This window comes from Neomonachus schauinslandi, chromosome 2, assembly GCF_002201575.2.
Source record: "Neomonachus schauinslandi chromosome 2, ASM220157v2, whole genome shotgun sequence".
Taxonomy (NCBI): Eukaryota; Metazoa; Chordata; class Mammalia; order Carnivora; family Phocidae; genus Neomonachus; species Neomonachus schauinslandi.
This window is the reverse complement of record NC_058404.1, coordinates 110,069,833-110,089,484: the sequence shown is the minus strand read 5'-3', so window position 1 is coordinate 110,089,484 and position 19,652 is coordinate 110,069,833. Positions and strand designations below refer to the sequence as shown.

Sequence of the window (19,652 nt, the reverse complement as noted above, 5' to 3'; positions counted from 1 at the left end):
ATATATATATATATATATATATATATATATATATATATATATATATAATAGCATGGTTATTCCTCTGAACAAAATTACCTTGGAAAGTGAGGCAAAGGATTGTGGATTTTAACCCCTATGCCCCCTGTATTACTTTTCCTTTCCTTTGTTGTAGAGGAAGATGGAGTGGACAGTGAGAGGGGACTCCAAGAAAAGATGCCTGTACTGTAGTTTAAGCTTCACATGCACCACAGTAGGTCTACCTCTGTTCTCAAACTTCACTTAAAGGAAGCATTTACTTGATTTACTTGACAGTTGTGAGATGAAAGAACTCCTGAGTAATCACGGTGGTCCCATTACCTAAAGTGTGAGGATTCCATCAAGGAGTGATGTGAAGTCCGCTAATTCCAAGGTAGGGATGGGCATAAGAGTTCTAAAGAGCTACTGGTATGCCACACCCGCTCTCAGTCCAATGGTCTCTTTCTAACTCCTCCCAAGTTGAGACACAGACAAAGGAACCCAATGAGAAACCAATGTCCAATTCGAGATTGAAGACCATGTTCCTAACCCACACTTTAAGACCCTTTATCTCCCAGTTCCCCTTCATTCATCCAACATGATTTCTTTCTACCCTTGGGCATTTGACCTGGTTAATTTTTTTAAGGTCTCTTGAAAACAGACTTCTCATTCTTGCCCTTGATGTTACTTTTTCTGTTCCTTGAAGCCTCAATTTCCATCTCTACCTTTTCTCTAACAGAGAGTTGGCTCTAAATTATTTCCATTTAGAGATCTCCTTAGCTAACTACAATTCTCAGTGGTCCATCCTTACTTCGGATTTTGACTACCTTTTTATATACCATCTATAACCTCCTATCTAGAATTAGTAAACCTTAATATAGGTCTTAAATATCTTAGAATACATTTCCTAGAGGAGGAAATGTTAATGATATTTCGTTTAGGTAGAAAAGATAAAGAACTCACTATGTGACTAAGAAATGAAAAGGTAATTTTACATGTAAATTATTACAAACCTTTTCTGGAGATTGAAATGCTTAGAGAACACCATCACGTTCATTCTTTAATTTAATATAATTACCACTTGAGCGGTCAGTGGGGTCCTTACTCCTATTGAAACATACTCTAAATGTATAAACATTAAGGAACTGTGAACTGTGCAATGTGTTCTCATGAATACCAAAATACTGAGGGTAAGACAGATAAAACCTTCTTTAGCAGGAGATTAAACTCATAAGAATCTCATTTATCATGATATATGCTATTAACAGGGAAATTAATGAGAGCTTGCTTTCTTTAGAGATAGTATGTGCTTCTCACTCTGAAAAACCAATAGGAATATCAGAACAGATCAAAAACAAAACATAATTACTTACTGTTGGGAACGTCCATTGCATTAAAAAAAAAACCCTCAATATTTTTAAAAAGAGACATAATAGCAATCAAGCAAAGCAATTACTCCATGAAGGAAAATGGTGGTAGTTATCCTTTTTTCCTAGCAGCAACAAAGAACTAGAAATAAACTGCAAACACCGCTTCCAATCCCACAGGAGAAATGGGCTATATTTTGATATTTCTTTTTGGTAAATTTTCTAGCCATCTTAACAAGTTAGTGACACAGGGTGTTACTTCTAGCATTTTTGGCTAGTAATCAAATAGATCAAGGCTAGGAAGACAGAAGAAATTATCATGAGAAAAAGAAACATTTAGACTTAAAAATGAGAAAAAACACAATAAGCAGCTTCTATAAGCCTTGTGTAGTTTTATTTTTCTTATTTGTAGTGGATCTCTTATATTTATTAAAATAAAATTGAGCAAAAGCCTGAAATTCTGGCATTATATGTAATGAAGAAAGAGTTCTGCTCTTGTCTTAAAATAACTTATTTTATTAAAATAAAAGGGCTCCCCTCCCCATCACTGATAATACATTTTAAGAGACCAAATTAATCAGTCAAGGGTGATGGACATTAAAGAGGGCACTTGATGTAATGAGCACTGGGTGTTACATGCAACTGATGAATCACTAAGCTCTACCCCTGAAACTAGTAATACACTATAATGTTAATTAACTTTAAATAAAAAAATAATCAAATATATGAGACTATGATGGTAGATATGAATAAATATCAAATCAAGACACTCATACTAAAACATGCTTTTACTTTAAAATCTATGATATATCTGGTAGTACACCCAAAAGATAAATAGTATATCACATGCCTCCTTTTCCTCAGGTAGGTTACCATGAGGATTCACTTGCATATAATAAGCTGAAAATAAGCTAAAGAAGAAAAGAAAAAGAAAAAAAAAACTTGTGCATTCTCTTAAGCTTATAGACTATGTTTTTTCTACATGTTTTGAAATGCGGAATTTTCTTAGGACTTAAAATGCCTCTTAAAAGTCGTTATTCTAATAGATATCTTAGCAAGAACATAACTGTTACAGCATCACACTGAAGAAGAAATGGGGATTTTATTCCCAATTTGTCATTCTTTCTCTGGAGTCAGATGACTTTTAGAAATAAATGATCACAAATTTGTACTTTTATTTGGATGCTATTGCTTTCACCAACTTGATATTTGGTTTTTCACTCACTGATCTGCTCAACAACTTTCACTGAGCAGGCAAAGAACTGTGGCATTGTGTTTCATGCCAAGATGGTTTTGAAAACTTATTCAACATCTTTCGTAGCCCAGGCATATTCCTATGGATTCGTAACCGTCTTGCAAAGAGGTGTTTATTATCACTGCTTACAAAAGAGGACATGGACCTTACAGAGTTAAAGTGACTTGCCCAATATTTTACAACTATTAAGAATCAGACCCAGGATATAAGTTTGGGTATTCTAATTCAAAAAGCAGAATTTTTTCTACTACACACAACCTTGCCCTCAAGCAGCTTGTCTAGCACAGGAGATAAAACACAGAGGTGAAAAACATGGGAGATTTAAGGTGCTCAATTATATCACACCTTTATACACCAAGCCAAGTTGCTGATGTTAATTTGCGGCCTTGACTCTGATAATAAGGCTTGTCTTGTTCCTAATATCCTATCATCATCTCTACCCAGTTCTGGCAATTAGATCCCTAGCCTAAGTCCTATTTTGGTGTCCTGCTTCATACCCTGGGTCTTGTGAAGCAGACGGGACTAGATGGCACTAGAGTGCAACCTCTGGGGCTTTGATTTCCTCTAAACGGACTTCCTTAGAGTTCAGAGTCACTGTCTGTTCTACATGTTATCTGGAATTTGCTTGCTCTTGCATACTCCTTAGTTCAAGCTGTCATCACGCATAATTTGAACTACTGTATTAGCCTAACTGGTCCCCTGCCTTCAGAGTAAGTATCCTTAAGCCACCCTCTGCATTGTTACGTACAACATCATTATATAACATAAACCCAATTATGTCCTTCCCTACTTAAAATTTTTCACAGGATTCTTGAAACTTCTAGGATAAAAGCCAAATCCTTCAAAAACACATAAAATCCTTTCCCACCTAATCAACTACCACTCATCCCAGTATAGCTATATCAAATTTCTTGCTATTCCATACATAGAAACAGTAGATCCATGCCTCTGAGGTTTTGCATGTGCTGCTCCCTCTGTCTGGCATTTATCTCCTTGCATGTTAGTGAACAAATTCTCATTCACCCATTAGGGAAGCAGAAGCACTACCCCATCACCAAAACTTTCCCCAGAATTTCATACTTGTGTTGTGCTCCAGAGCACCTTCATGCATGCCTCTGTTAAGATGTTCCCACACTACATGGTAAATAGTTACTGATACAGAAGTGTCAGTATCTTGAGGGGCAGGACCTCCTGCTTAATTTAAGCATCCCCATTTATTATTCTGCCCATCTCTGTGATAGCCTTCCTACTTTCTGTTGGATCTCAACTCCAAAGTTACCATATATTCTTTATCTGTGTCAACTGTGCCCTTACCCAGGATACAAAGATGCCTCTGAATCTCCAATTTACAGTACTTATTCTAGGTCCTACCTTCTTTCAGTGTGCATTTAAGAGGAACAAGCTTATTCATATGTCAAAATATGACAAACCAAATGCCAAGTTTGGAGATACTAAATTCATCTGGTGGGTGAGGAGAGACTTAATGTAAATGGTGGTATTAAGCTTAGGAGGAATTGTGGACAAGGCTAACAGTCAGGTACTACTGAAACAGGACAGGAAGCAGAAAATGAGGTCCTAAATTAAGCTGCCTGTAGAGGAGAAGGCTGCCACACCACCCACTCTCACTTATTAGCTGGGGGCTCTGTGCACACCTTAGATTTAGGAAAACACAGAAAGTTTTTGCATATAAAATGAAAGAAGTAAGCACTTTTTGAGTGCTCTGTTTGCTGTTGTTGTTCAGAGGAAAAGCAATTAGAAGTGAAGGGCATTTAAAAATGATCTAACCTCAATACACTGAAAGTCAGAAAAGAAGTAAGATAGAGGCTTGGGGAGAGGTTATATTTTGGGAGACTACATGGAAAAAAAATGGGTCAGTACTCGGAAATGGCAAAAACAGGGGCATAAAAAAAAGAAACAGTGAATAAAATAACCCAGTTGGATAAATACTGAAACAATACACAAGCCTGGTTAGAAGTGCTCTAATTTAAACTTAGAGTTAATTTCTTTCTTAATTGTAAAGAAATAGACGTTTCATGAAAAGAAATTTCAAAATTATGAAAATTTTATTTTATTATTTTATTTTTTTAAACTATTTTATTTATTTATTTTTAAAGATTTTATTTATTTGACAGAGAGAGAACAAGCAGAGGGAGAGAGAGGGAGAAGCAGGTTCCCTGCTGAGCAAGGAGCCTGATGTGGGACTCGATCCCAGGACACTGGGATCATGACCTGGGCTGAAGGCAGCCGCTTAACTGACTGAGCCACCCAGGCGTCCCAAAATTATCAAAATTTTAGAGTGGAAACTGGCAGTGTGAAGAAATAGAAGATAATTAAGATGAACACACACACATATATATGCTATAATATTTTTAAACTTTAATTTGTTAGCTACAAATTATGTGGAAATATTCTGTATTTCCTGAGTCCCTACTATTTACACAGCAGTTTTTGGCATCAAGTAAGGTTCTATGTGAACAGTCATTTTCTCTTAAGAAGTCCTCTTTTAACAATGCAACCCTCCCTATTAATTCTTAGTACAGGATCCATTTTCTCACTCATGTTTTAAGAAAAAGTCTACATGTTACTTCTCTCCTATTAATATTTTCTCTTAAATTATTTTTAGAGTTTATACCTTTTAATGTCAGTAAAATTAAATGCTTCAAAGGTCTAATGTCTTCAGTTTAGTCAGGCTGTTGTTAGAAGTAACATTTCTGTCTTATTTTGGCTGGGAAGCGGGTTATGATGAGCCAGAAGAGAATGAGCAGCATGAAGTAGAGAGAAGCCCTACTCACCAAACCACGCCTGCTGGTCTCCTTGAACTTCTATGGCTAAGCCAAAGTCTGCCAGTTTCACAGCTGCTCCCTTGGATTTGCTAGCTAAAAGCAAATTCTCAGGCTTTATTTAGAAAGAAAAAAAGAGAATGAAGTGAGAACCTATTTTAAGTGACTATTCAAAACTAACAACATTTTGTAAGATTAGGGGGAAAAAAAGTCATGCACTGTCCTCTTTCGCGGAGACTGTCATTCCTAAATCCCAGGGAAAATATGGTTAGAAAAATGATTAAAAATTATCATGTGTGCAGGCTTCAGACAGATGCATAAATGTACTAGAGAGATACGGGGAGGAAGAGAGAATACACTTGGGGAGAGATCAAATGAACGGAAGCACCTGTCTTGACCTGCTCACATGCTTCCAAGGGCTGCTGAGGTCCAGACTTGGCCATGGACATTGACTTAGAAGCCTAATAGAGCACAGACATTTTCAGCAGAAGGAAACTTGGCAAAATGATAACAAGAGTTGGACCAATCTACAGACATTTGGCAAATGAAACTGTGCAAATTAAATCCTAGTTGACTTCAAGAGTTTGGACCCAAATGTAGTCATTTTGATTCCTCAATGTTTCCAAACAATTTCTGTACAAATTTTGGAGTCTTATTCTGAATTACATATTAAATTGCTGTCTTTAAGAATCTGTTTATTCTTAAAGGCAGAAAGAGTGCACTATTTGCCAAATGTTCTAGTTAGTTTTTTTTTTCTTTATAAGCCAGTTTTTTAAAACATAATTTATATGTCTACAAAGTGTGATTCAAAGCATTCCTTATATATTTGTTCTCACATCTTGGAATACTATAACAAAGATACATTTTCATTTTCTTGGGTATTTATCATTACTCAAGGACTGATAACTTGGTCTTGGAATAAGGCTGTGTTTATACCACTGTTTCCCAACCAGGGCATCGAGACACACTGCAACTTTGAAAACAGGCACGAGGGCAAAGTCTTTAATTTCCCCGACCACCTTTGTGGATTTTAGGAAATGAAGGGAGAAGACGGTCAGGAAAAGGAGGCTGATTAATACATACACTGAAGTCTACCATCCCCAGGTATCTGGATGAACATACAGCTGGATTGGTACATACACATTTGGGTGAGTAGTTCAATATCTTCTTACCTTGGACTAAAACCCAGCAAATTTAGAGGTGTGCCTCGGACTGAAAGAAGTTGGGAAACAATGGAGTCTACAAGTGCCAAAACAATTGTCTGGAAATCTAAATATTCAGGTTATTCAAATTGGTTCTGTTTATGTGTTGGCAAACTAATTCAATATTTTTTTTCATGAAATGGCTACTTTTTTCTTACTGAATTAGGCAATTCTGTTGATTGTTTTGAGCTTGTATAAACACAGCCTAAACCAATATTTAACTTATTAATTAAGCCAGCCATGCAAATTAGCAAAGACTCATAACCAGAAATTGAAAAAATTAGGTTAAGTCTGTAAGAAGTAGGAGTGTAGGCAAGTAAGTTTTAATCAAGTACCAGACTTCTTCAGGCTATTGCTGTTCACTGCCATCAGATTCATCACTATTATGACAATAGGTAACTGTAAGGAAAACTTTGTAATTTCTTAGGGCTGATAGGGCTTTTAAAATTACCTCAACACTAAATACATGATAATTTAGTTTGGACACTGGGATGAAGAGGTCTCAAGAATATGAAAGATCTCCATGCTGAAATAACCTTTAGTAAAAAGCTAACATCCACAATTACTTGGAACTCTGGTTATCTATTAATGTAGTACAGTATCTAACCATATTATATTATTAATATTTGACATTTTATTTTCACAACTAAAATTTATGGCCTACTACATTCATGCATTTTCTAATTTAATCAAAAAGTGATTTCCAGCTATTAATTTATTAAATAAGTGACTTGGAAAAACCACATCAAACTGTAAGCAATAGTTTCTTTATAACCTTCACGTTCAAAAGCACTGAGATGTCAGAGATCTCTGCTAATACACATCTGTCCTAATTTGTCAACCACAGACTCATTCAAAGAAAGAGTTCCAATTACTTTAGAAATCACGTCATTTTAGGTCTTTTAATCAAGCAGTACTGAAGTTTGTTGAGCAAATGCCAGTGCCATCAGTAAATAAACTTTTAAAATATTTATCACTAGATCAAAAAAGGTTCTGGGCAGTGCTGTGTGCATTACGCCCTTAAATACCAAGTGTCTGCCAATTCAGAAGAAATGGAACACCTTAGAGTTTTATCATACATGGCCTCTGAATGACTGGGGCAAATATTCATACTTAGAGATGACCTGGAAGACCTCTCTATAGGGCCTTGTGAGTCATCCAGGGAAATAATTAATCCATCTGGATAAGTGTTTTACCTTATACCCACGAAGACTGTTCAGCTGCAGTTATGCACAGGAAAAGGCAGGGCTCTTTCAAGGTTACTGTGTAGATTTAAGAATTAATTAAAATGGCTTCGTGTTTGTACATATCTTTTAAGCAAATCTAAAATATAGATTTATGGAATGCAAATTGAAAAATCAGGATGCTTACTGCCCTTATTAAAGAAGTCTTTTCTTTATAAAATATTTCATCACAAGATTGCTTCTAATGGCCAGCTTCAATGAAACATTAGAAATAGCACACAAATTTGATTTATATACAACTGTTTGGAATATATTCAAAATTTGAATAATCCTGTAATCATGTTCTACCATTTATATAGCATCCAACTTGAATATGTGTTGTAACACAAAAGTTCACTGGCAAGTAGGTTAGTCCAAATTCTGAACACCTACAGAAAGGAAGATAATGTGTGATTGTATTTCACAAAAGCCAAAATGGTAGAATCTTTCAGCTAATTAGTGGCTGCTTCCTTAAAAGGATCACCACCATTACCTGCTACTATTCAACTATTTTGATTTTCTAAAGCAAATGAGAAAGGTGAAATCAGAAACACAGGTCTTCCAGTGTATAGCTGAACATGAGAGAAATGGGCAACATGATGATCTAGAAAAAAGATGAAGAGCTAGGTCTATGTCCTGGGACTGACTGTTATTAACTGTGTGGACATGGGCAACTCACAGACTCTCGGAGCTAATTAGTTCTTCCATCTCTCAAATGAACATTATAAGCATATTTCTCATAACACTATACATGAAGTTATAAAATCTCATTGGATTTTATCACAAGAGCCTGTCTTCTGTATGGAACAATGTACACATTAGTGATTAGCTATTACACTCCAGTACAGCTGGCCATGTCAACGTGCAGGACACTGGATATTTGCAATGAATGTGGGTAACTTGGGGGATGTCTACATTCCTAAATCTAATGCAATCTATTAAGCTAATCTTTATATATTGAGATTATCTCTAAATTCCTATAATGCAATCACTTTTTAGGTTGGTTTTTAAATAGATTCTACTGACATTCTCACACACAGGTTCCTTCCCCACCCAACTGCTTCCTAATGATGCAGGATTTTCCATGACATCTGGTCTTAGTGTCAACAACCATTTATAGCATATCAGCTGTAATGAGCAGCAACTGTTGGCAAGTTTAGTTCTGTGCTTCCATATGGATGCAATGGCAACTTCTTTCAATGTGATTTGAGATTTTCTTGAATCTGTTCAAATATCTCAAAGTACCTAGGCAGGTTGCTGGGATCACTTTTAAGACTGGGACTGACTTGGGAGATAAAATAACTCAAACCCCTCAGTCTCTAAATGAGGTAGGGAGATCCAAAAAAGATGGGAGGATTTGAAGCCAGATTCCTGATTTCTTCTTTTAAAGATGTGATACTGAGGAAACTCCTCCGATGGTATAAAAATGGGTCATTTGCAAAAGACAGTCCACTCAGTAGACAGTTGCAAAAGAATCTGAAGTATTCAAAAATATTTCCTACCCATATCCAAATAAAACCCGGGGGAAAACTTATGAAATATGAGCCATAGTTTCAATCTTGCTTCTCAAAAATCTCACAAACACATCACAAGAATTTCTAAATTAGTGTGATCTTTATTAAGGAACTGATTGTGGAAAGGTGATGATCATCTTCAGCATTAGTCATATCTGTGCACATATGTGATTATCTAGCCAACAAAACTCAAACATTACGAATTTTTATGTGTAGGGAAAACATGTGTTTTACTTTTTTTTTACAGCTTTTTTCTTTATGAATACCATATAACAGCCAGTTAGTTTTATCATTCTATATTACTTAATTCTTTCATTTCTTTAGTATTAGTTTTTAAGAATTGAAATTGTCTTTTTGGATTTCCTTCCTCTACTGGATAGTATTAGTTATTTCAACATGAAGTTAAGCATTCTGTGCTTTGGTGTGTTTTCAGTCACTTTTCCTTTGCCAAAGAAAGTGAGAACAAAGCTCCTAGAGATAAACTAAGTGAAAGTGCATGAACTGAAATCTTGAATATCAAGCTCACTCATGCACATGGCAGAAGTTCTTTTGTGCACATGGTACAAGTGACTATTGCTTTTATTTTGATATGGAATGGATGCTTGAATTTATGTACTCAGCAGAGGGAGTTCTCAGCTGATGCACTGTTCTGTGATTACTAAGTACTATTTCCATCACCATGCATACATGAGCAAATTCATAAGAATGATCTGTTTTCCATTCCTGTTTTCTTATTTACTTCTACATTATTAACACATACTATCAGCACATACTTCTACACTGTGAGCAGATACTTCTCTGAAAGAAGCAGAGCAGAGTGCAACCACAGCAGGACTGTGCCAATTACCTACTGTTTCTCCATGGCCTGACACACAGCTGTCAGGTTCAAGAAAGAAACACAAGAATGACCAATGGATTATGGAATTTATCACTTACTGAGTTTGTGTCTAAAACACCTAGACATACTTTATACACAAATGACAAGTTTTTCAAACTTTCATCTGAGTATACTTCTGAGAAAAGTGGAACAATTGCAATTTTATAATTATTCAAAATGTAGATTCACAATTTGATAAATCTACTACTAAAGAGGATTTAATGAACGCATGTCATATTCCCCCAGAAAATTAATTTCTCTTTTCTGGTCTTTAATTTTATTCCTATATTTAAATTTAACCCCCCCATCTCCAAAATTATTATTTTCATTAAAATCTATTCTCTCTCTCTCTCTGCCCCTTCCCTCCCTTTCCTCTCTTCCTCCCTCTCTCTCATATCCATCCATTGATCTAATGATTTTTCCATTAAATGATACTGTTTTTCAGGAGGTAGTCTAAGGGAAAAAAAGCAGCATTCTCTGCTGAGGCGATTCACAGGTGTTGATGTGTTGCTAAAAGATTGTTTTATGTAGCTTTCTATCCAGATGCTGTTCATGAAGTGGTTTGGTAACCATTTCTAATGCACCTTGAACTGAAGACATCTTACTATTTTGTGTGAAATATATGATAAAGCAGAGCTATAAAACTGTCTCCTTTGACTTACTTCTGTTCCCTGATTCACAGAAACTGTATTCTTCAGGCTGTTAAATGGAGAACACATCCTTCTACTTCTTGTGACCTCAAGAGTTGTCACTTGTTACTGCCACCGCTCTTTAACCTAATATTTTTCCGGATTCAGTTTTCGTCTGACGTATTTCCTTTTTTCTGGGAGGAACAGCATTGATACATATTTTAAAATGATCTTTAATTCAGTGGCCTGTAGGTGCTAGCCACACAAGGTTTGTTCTTATTTTGCTCTGTAATTTGTGCCCACAGCTCTGATAGAGCCTCAATAGGTGCTCAAGAAATGTTTGATGTTTGTTTCTCTCTTTTTATATCTGAATTTTCAATTATCAGCTCACAAACACTCAACACTAAGTTACAGTAATCTACTCTTTATAAACAATCTATTTTTAGGCACTCCAGACTGATTGTCTTGATGTGGCCCAAGTCAAATGTGGCAAATGCATTTCATTCTTCTCTACGTCTCATTTTCCAAAGGCTGTGACCAATGCCACTTTACTGATTTGCTAAATAAGAATTTTTTTCTTTGAACATCTATTAACAAATTATGTTGTGCACCCCCTCAACTCCATACTGTATCTTAAACATAACTTAAACTTATTCTCTTATTCCTAATGATACAGATTTTGTACAGCTCTGGAAGATCCATAAGCAGGATCATTTTAATCATTTGATTCACTAAACTTAGAACCATTTCCCAATTCTTAATGTTGCTGGCAAAATTACTTTCTCCTCATTGTCTGACCTATTTTTTGGCCTTTCTAAAGTTTTCGATTTATCCAACTAATGAATTGAGAAGTGGTAGCAATCAAGTATGCAGACTCTGGAACCAAAATGCTTGGTTCCAGTAAATCATAACTTACTAGCTGAGAAACCATGAACAAGTTCTTTCACTCATGGTTGCTAAATCTCTCCTTATGCAACGTGGGGAAGATCAAAGTGCCTTCCTCATAAAGCTGTTGTTAAGATTCCTATGGTAACACAGTACAAAGGGTACATGGTAACTGCCTGATAAATGGCAGCTATTATCATTTTTATTACTAATGTCCCGCCTTGATCCAAATCCTTCCAAAGACGAGAGTCATATTCCTGAACTATAGTACTATAATTATGTCACCACCGCTAGATACTCCTTAATACTGCTTGGATCTGACACTGGATTCACCTCAGACGAAAGGTCTGTGTATCCACTGGATACTGCCTGGTTGTGATTGATATGCTTCCTTTATGCTAATATCCCACCACATGGAGCCTTCTCCTATTGCTTGTTTCTGGGACATCCTCCAATTGTCTGCTGTGCCTCAGCCTTGTCTCTAGGTTCTTATAATTTTCCATCTGGTGGATTCACTGTCTAATAAGCTCCCAAGAGCGGCAGTTATTCAAATTATGATCTTAATATTATCACTGTATCAAAGAGTGATACTTATCCTCTTTATTCAGTATTAACATACACAAAAATCTATTTTATTCAGTGATGCCCTTTATATTATAAATGTGCTTTTGATTGAATTTCATTCATTCCAAAATTGAAAGCATATGCCACAAGTATTTACTAAGTATAAAGTCCTAAATTAGGCACTGTGGAGTAATATAGTATTATAGGTAGGTACAGTAAGGTAATACAGCTATTGTTCTAGAAGAGGCTTACAACAAAATGTACAGCACTCATATGCTTATAGGTGCCTTTAATAATGAAGAACATAACACTTCCTGTGGTTTTGTCTCAGTGATATGGACAAATTAAAATGTGCATCAAGGGCGCCTGGGTGGCTCAGTTGGTTAAGCAACTGCCTTCGGCTCAGGTCATGATCCTGGAGTCCCGGGATCGAGTCCCGCCTCGGGCTCCCTGCTCGGCAGGGAGTCTGCTTCTCCCTCTGACCTTCCTCCCTCTCATGCTCTCTGTCTCTCATTCTCTCTGTCTCAAATAAATAAATAAAATCTTAAAAATAAATAAATAAATAAATAAATAAAATGTGCATCAAACATTTGTATTATATATGAGTTAACATACGAATCAGGATATGGAAACAAAATACATGACCTAAGAATAATAATGGCAAATTTTTGTTTAAAGCTTGGTAATAAGAAATTTTACCAATATTTTTCATTTTAATATACTGGCAAATATGCCATTACAAACAGTATACTTATCAGATAAAGTATACATGTGGGTATAAAAGACATAAAACAAAGCCAGGGATTTAGCACACATAGGGTGTGTGTAAAATGCCTCTAATATACTCTAAGTATGTTATGAAATGGCCTACTGAAACATGCACCGAAAACTAGACTCAATTGAAATCTGTTCCAGTCAGCAATTTGACAGAAACCAAGAGAATTACAAAAATTATAACAAGCTCTATGCAAAGTTCACCCCTATCCTCTCAGATATCAGAATCAGAATGAATCAGAATAAGAAGGGGGAACAAAAACACTTTCATCCCTTGAAAGAAATCTGATGGATGATTCAGCAGGTTATTTCTTTTGGTAGTTAGCCTCTCTAAAAGTCATCTGCCTGAGTTTTTAATTAGTCAATTTAGCTCATATGTCAGAAAATAGATTTTCTTCTCAGCCCACATCCTAGGCCCACTGCCATCGCTGATTTAAGTTCCAGTCTTTGAAGAGCTCAGCTGAGTATGAACACTTACAGAAGTCTAATAGCGCGACCCCACAAGATATATTTTAAAGGTCATTTTTCATCCTTGGTTTTTAGAGTATACTTATAATTATATAACATGGAGTAAAATATTTTAAATGATAAATTTATTAAATAGAGCATGTAATAAAATAGCATAAATAAATATGCATGCCTATATATATTCACTTAAAAAGGAAAGTAGTACTGTGAGCTCTGAGAAGTAACAAAAAGGGGCTCTCTCTCTACATGGCTGGTAAGGAATTCTTGAGGTGGTTGCCAAAGATAAGAATTTTTAAAGGAACATATTGTTTTTCCTTCATCCTGATGGGTACATTTGGTAAAGTGTTAGCAGATGTACACAGTCTTATCTCGGCTCTCCAAAGACAAAAAAATGCCATTAACCATACCTTTGCTTTTGACATTTAAAGCTCTAAGACTCAAACTGAAATCAAAGGAAAATTCCAGAAACCTAAGGCAATGCTTTGCTTACACACCACATCTTCAAATAAGTTGTTGTGGATCCTCAGCGATACATTCTTCTAGAGCATACTAAATGAATGGCAAGTACAGATTTATCATTATTAGAGAAGTCTGCACATGAGAAACCAGCCCAGGTCTTCCCAGTGAACACACACAGTTGAAGACATTGCCACCTCTGTGGCATCTCTGTACCAATGCCTGTATATGGGTGAGGCTTGAAACAATGAACGACAACTATATAGTACTCACATTTGCTATTTTGCCCACCCAGTGGTTTCATTTAAATTTCTAGGCCTTCACTATATCTCTGAAATTCCATGAGTGAAACTAGACTGCTGAGAGAAGAGGACAGAAAAATGACTGAAAGAGTAGTCTCCTTCTGAACTGTTTAATTTCGAAATGATCTAAACATTTCTCATCCTCAATGGTATCAGAAACTGAGTGGAGTTTAAAAGTATTAGTCCATATATATGTTATATAAATATTATTTTATAATAACATTTGTTTTACTTTTTTCCTTTCTGTTTTAAAAGGCACTAGTATCTTGCTACCTAGGAATGTAAATAAACAAAGAACCAGGAAGCCTCAATGTCATCGGAATTCCTGGGACTACTGTTAAGGGAAAGAGACTTCAGAGCCCCAAATGGAGGTTCTTTAACACCAAAAACCTACTTAATAACTTTATCTTTATTCTCTTTATAATTTTCATAACTATTTACATAATATTAGGTATACACAGTATGACTCTAAAATAGGTATGTTGGATCAATGTCCACAGAACAGGTTCAGAATGAAGAAGAGATCATCAGTCCTACGCAAAATTATATATAAATGCTATGTATTCTTAGGAGCAAGGAAATATAGCAGCCTATTTATTGTTAATGGTAGGACATTATTCCTCTGGATGAAATGGGATTTATGTAAATCTCAAGTGTGGAGGAGAGGAGACGAAATAAGAGAGATGTGGTGAGGGAAAGTGTTTTCGTTATGTGTTGGAATGAGTCCACACAATTTTCTTGCTCATATTTTTGCCTTTACAGGCATAACTGCAGCTGAACAGTCATTAGGAATTATGTGGTGGTTTATCTTCTCCAACGGCATTACTCACCTTCAGGTCCCGATGGACTACGCCCATCTGATGGCAGTGTAGCACAGCCTCCAGGATCTGCTGAATGCAATGACTGCATGCAAACACCAGGGGGCGTGTGTTAGTTCCAAGCTTACACTCACTGTCTGTACACCCTCACAGAGACTGGGTTAAAGTGCAAAACCAGCAGACAACTGGGGTTGGGTTTTACCACCTTCAGTAATGTAAACATATTGCTCAAGTAGAGTGACTACTACCTCAAAGCAATCAGGATCTTGCCAGATGTTAGCGCAAATGTGGATCCACTTGATCTAGAAAAAAAACCATCTTAAAAATATTTAATTCAAGAGCTCATTTCCTAGTTATAAATTCTTACAGGAAAAGAACTGGAATGCAAATAAAATTTTTATAGCTGTTGTGGTCCACCTCCACCCCACATAAAAAACTGTTTCCCTATTCCCTCCCATTTTTCTAGTATCATTCCAAAGCTGTCACATTAGTAGTCAAGGCACCATTAAGGTTAAATTAGGATACGTAATGAATTTTTGATAAATCATTAACTTCTTGTGCTTTAATTTAGCTGGCAATTATTATCTCTTGCCTGAGGGTTCATCAGACTCAAATGGAGCAATGTGTAACCAGTTGTTTTGCTACAGCAACCCATGGTCTCAGAACAGAAGTGGTGTTTAAATCTACAGGCGGACATACATCACAGGCCAAGTTTATCTCCAGGCAAATGCTGGACATTTCAGGAGAGCCTGCCCCCAAACCGCTTCTAGTAGTTTACTGCTTGGAAACTTGACAGGTTGTGTTCCTAATATTGTCCTTCCCTTTTTGCTATGATGTATATTTAGCCTGTAGATGAGCAAACTGAAAGAGGCATCATGCATTATCATTTCATCATGTAGTCATTTTAGGGAAAAATTAGGAAAGGCAAGGGAACCATTTTAAATACCCACCCTCTGCCCTTTCCCCAGAAATAAAACCAAAAAAAACCTCCTTTGATTCAGATTTATGGACTCCATATACTGACCTTCAGGTCCCTGTGAACTATGCCATTTAGGTGACAATGATTTACACTTTCTAGAATCTGCTGTATACAATGACTGTAAAGATACAAGGGCAGAATGGAAGGGAGAACATTTTAAAGGTACATAATCACATTGAATACAAAATAAAATGAAAGTTAAAACGAAACAAACAAACAAAAATTATATTTTTTCACAACATCTTTTTTAGCTTTACACTGGAATTTAATAATGCTGAATAAAGCTAATTCTGGTTCTAACAAAAATGACAGCCAACATAGAGTTTGTGACATGTTCAGACAAAACAATTTGAGCTGTGTTTTTTTTCATTGAAAATGTACGAATTAAATCACTTGTATATTGAAGTTAAAATTTCCATATTCAAGGAGAAAAAATTCACAAATATTCCCATAACGTTCTGGGAAAATTCTTCAGCAGTATAAAATTTATGGGTATTTCTCATACACATCTAAACTGTTTAAAATCTGAGGTCACAATTAAACATAGGTGTTGAAACAAGAGGGTAAACACAGATGAAGTGGCAGGTGAAACAAGGGTTAAAAAACATGGAGCGACACATTTATCATTTCAACTTAGAAATGGTGCTTCTTATAGAATATAGTAAGAGGAAACTAATGCAAGTCTCCAATAACAGAGGGAGAATTTCAACTAAACCCATGACATAAAACAAACCCCTCTTCAGGATAGGCATACTCTGGAGAAGGGCTAGGACCTTACAAAAAAATAAATTTTAAAATCCCCTGGAACACTGGTAATTGTTAGATATATTTCCATACACCAAAGTGAAGGAAAACTTTCCTTATCACTATGTCAAAAAGCACAATTTACACTATTCTTATTAAGGGCTCGCTGATGTCAAACAGACAGCTAATTAAATTAGAGGGGATAAATCATCACTAGGCACATGTAAGGTCCCATGAGCTGTCATCTGACATAAAATAATATAGGTCACACTGATACATTTTGTCCAAATTTACATTTGTGCGATTCAAATGCGTGTTATGTACTGAGCTACATTCATTAACAAACATTTTAATAAGGACGTTTTCAACCATTTAATGCACAAAAAATATCACTCCAAAGTAAATTCTTGAATTATAAAAAGTAATCACCATCTGATTTCTTACAATGTGAATGTAAAAAAGCAATCAAGGTTATGATTTTCCAGCTCTAACTCTATAAAGAGTCCCACTAAAAGAGCTAAACATTGGTTGCTTTTTGACAATACATCTTATTTGAGTGTTGGTAATTATTTTTTAAATATTATGACTTTTTTTTTCCCTTCACTTTGTACTACTTTTTAGAAATATTTCACTTTCTCTTCTCAAACCACAGATATAAGTTATTAGGCTTAATGAATAATGCAAAATAAAGTGTACAATAATTCATATTAAATGAACTTCATCATTTTTTACTAGTGAGAATGGATTCAATTCTCCAGTTCTTGAGGACTAGTAGGGAAAGACTTCCTTCTCCTTCATTTTGTGTAGGACCTACCCTAAAAAATATTCACTTCTAGTGAATTCCAAAACCTAATATAAACATGCATATAAAATGATCCAACCCATAGGGCCTCCCCTGTTATCTACAGGGCTTTTCAATAGTGAAAACAGTTTCTATATTAATTTCAAACAATACTTTTAAAACACAAGGACCTGTTTAACATAACTTTAAAAAGCAAAATAAATGTAATTCCCTAACTTGTTAACTACCTTGATTAAAATTATTGCTCTCTCTGGGCAAGTGGGCAAATAGCTACTAGCAAGGATGCTCTGAAGCTCCCTTTCAGAGCCCTAACATGAGAACTGGGGTGAACTGAGCAAGTGATGATTCACTTATGATAGTATAAATGATACATCAGTTTCTATTTGACTTTGGCAGTAAAAATTCCATTAAAAAATTAGAGTGTAGTCATGTACAGAGAAGATTCACAGAATGTCATAAACTGGCATAAAACCAAGAAGATTAATTAGAGATTTGCAAGTGAGCCGGTGTGTCCATGTGCTACTTTGAAGGGATGGGGAGGGAATCGGCTATCAGCTGACTATCTGCTGAGTGCAGGCTACAGCAGATTAGCAAGCTTTAGGAAGCTCTGAAAGCATTAGAGAATGGGGCCAGACAATAAGTAACTGAATTTTCATAACATCTCATTTACATTGTTAATAATGAGTCAATAGCTCAAGGCCAGATCTTTCAAATTAAGCGCCAACTACTAAATATGTATAAAGAAATGCCAAGGAAAACTAACATGATACAGTCTAAGTAATATCTAGGCAAGTAAATTAATGTCACTTCACTCCAAAAAGTTTGACTTTGTGTAGCCTAGGAAGTTTCAAATGAGAGAAAATGGATAGCCATTGTTAACCTCTGTAAAGATGATGCCAATTAACAAGGTTGGGAAATCCTTCTGTACCCTCTGAAATATCCGAATAAATATTTTTCACATGAGGGTTCCAAAAGCCATCCTGGAATTCCCAAAGAGTTAAACAGCTAATACTGCTTTAAGGAGAACACTGGGACTTCTGTAGTCTGTTTCTTTTTATGGTCTCTGATTAAACATGGGTTGTTCAGTGGAGCTTCCTGTGATGATGGAAGTGTTCTATATCTGCTATGTCCAATTGGTAGCCACTAGCCAGTTATGGCCACTCAGCATTCAAAATGTAGCTAGTACAACTGAGAAACTAAATTTTTTATTTAATTGTAATTAACTGAAATTAAAATAGGCATGTGTTACTAACGGCTACCATAACAGGAAGCTCAGGATCTAGAGACCAGAAGATCTGCATTTTTGCTCTCTTAACCTCGCTAAAAAAGTACATATCTTTAGCAGAAGTCATTCCAGGTAGAGTATAGATTTTATTATTTATTTTTTAAAAGACTAACTGGAGATGCTAGTTTAGACCAGATTCTAGTTTTGTTTTCCCCAAACAATTATCCTGGAAATTCTTAAGAGAGAGAAACAGCAATTAAGACGGACTCATCATGAGAAGTTGTCCAAGATGGTATTATGAGAGTCTCATAAATACTAAGGGTTATGACACATTTGTAAAGAGATATACTGAACAAGTGTCATTTGAATGTTGAGTCTTGTATCTTGCCCCCGGGCAAGTCACTTACCTGGCATCGGCTTCACTGTAATACTCTCTTGCCACTATGTCTTCAAACAGTTCACCTCCAGTAACTCTGTAAAAACAAGATACTGACATTAAAAAAGAAAAAAATATATGCCTCAATGGACTTGCACCGTGTTCATGCAGAATTTTTGTTTTCAGATTACTTTGAAAATTACTATCAAGCCTGTAGAGTATGTGTTTGCAGGTTGTATCTCTCTGGAGGGGCTTGTTTTTTAAACTGCAATAAACGTGCCTTTATGGGCTAGAGGTGGCCTTCCAAAATACATACCACTTTTGGGCTGAGTGCTACCTAGATTTTCTTTGTAAAGCACCCCAATTTCCTTTATGCTCCATGTATTTGCCAGTGAACACAGACCTAGGGCTTTTG

At 35.8% G+C, this 19,652-nt stretch overlaps 1 protein-coding gene across 10 annotated transcripts in view; it reads right to left on the bottom strand.

Moving 5' to 3' along the window:
* Window positions 1-19,652, bottom strand: part of CAMK2D (calcium/calmodulin dependent protein kinase II delta) — a 321,958-nt gene that overhangs the window by 81,382 nt on the left and 220,924 nt on the right. For 6 of the 10 annotated variants that reach the window (XM_021684521.1, XM_021684522.1, XM_044912890.1 and 3 more), the window contains exons 5-7: window positions 19,269-19,334; window positions 16,136-16,208; window positions 5,412-5,514 (exon numbers count right to left, since the gene is read on the bottom strand). In XM_021684521.1, coding sequence (XP_021540196.1) covers window positions 5,412-5,514; window positions 16,136-16,208; window positions 19,269-19,334 — 242 coding nt within the window. Of the gene's footprint in view, window positions 1-5,411; window positions 5,515-15,123; window positions 15,197-16,135; window positions 16,209-19,268; window positions 19,335-19,652 lie in introns of all 10 variants that reach the window. The other 4 variants (XM_044912889.1, XM_044912894.1, XM_044912895.1 and 1 more) reach the window with 1 other exon arrangement.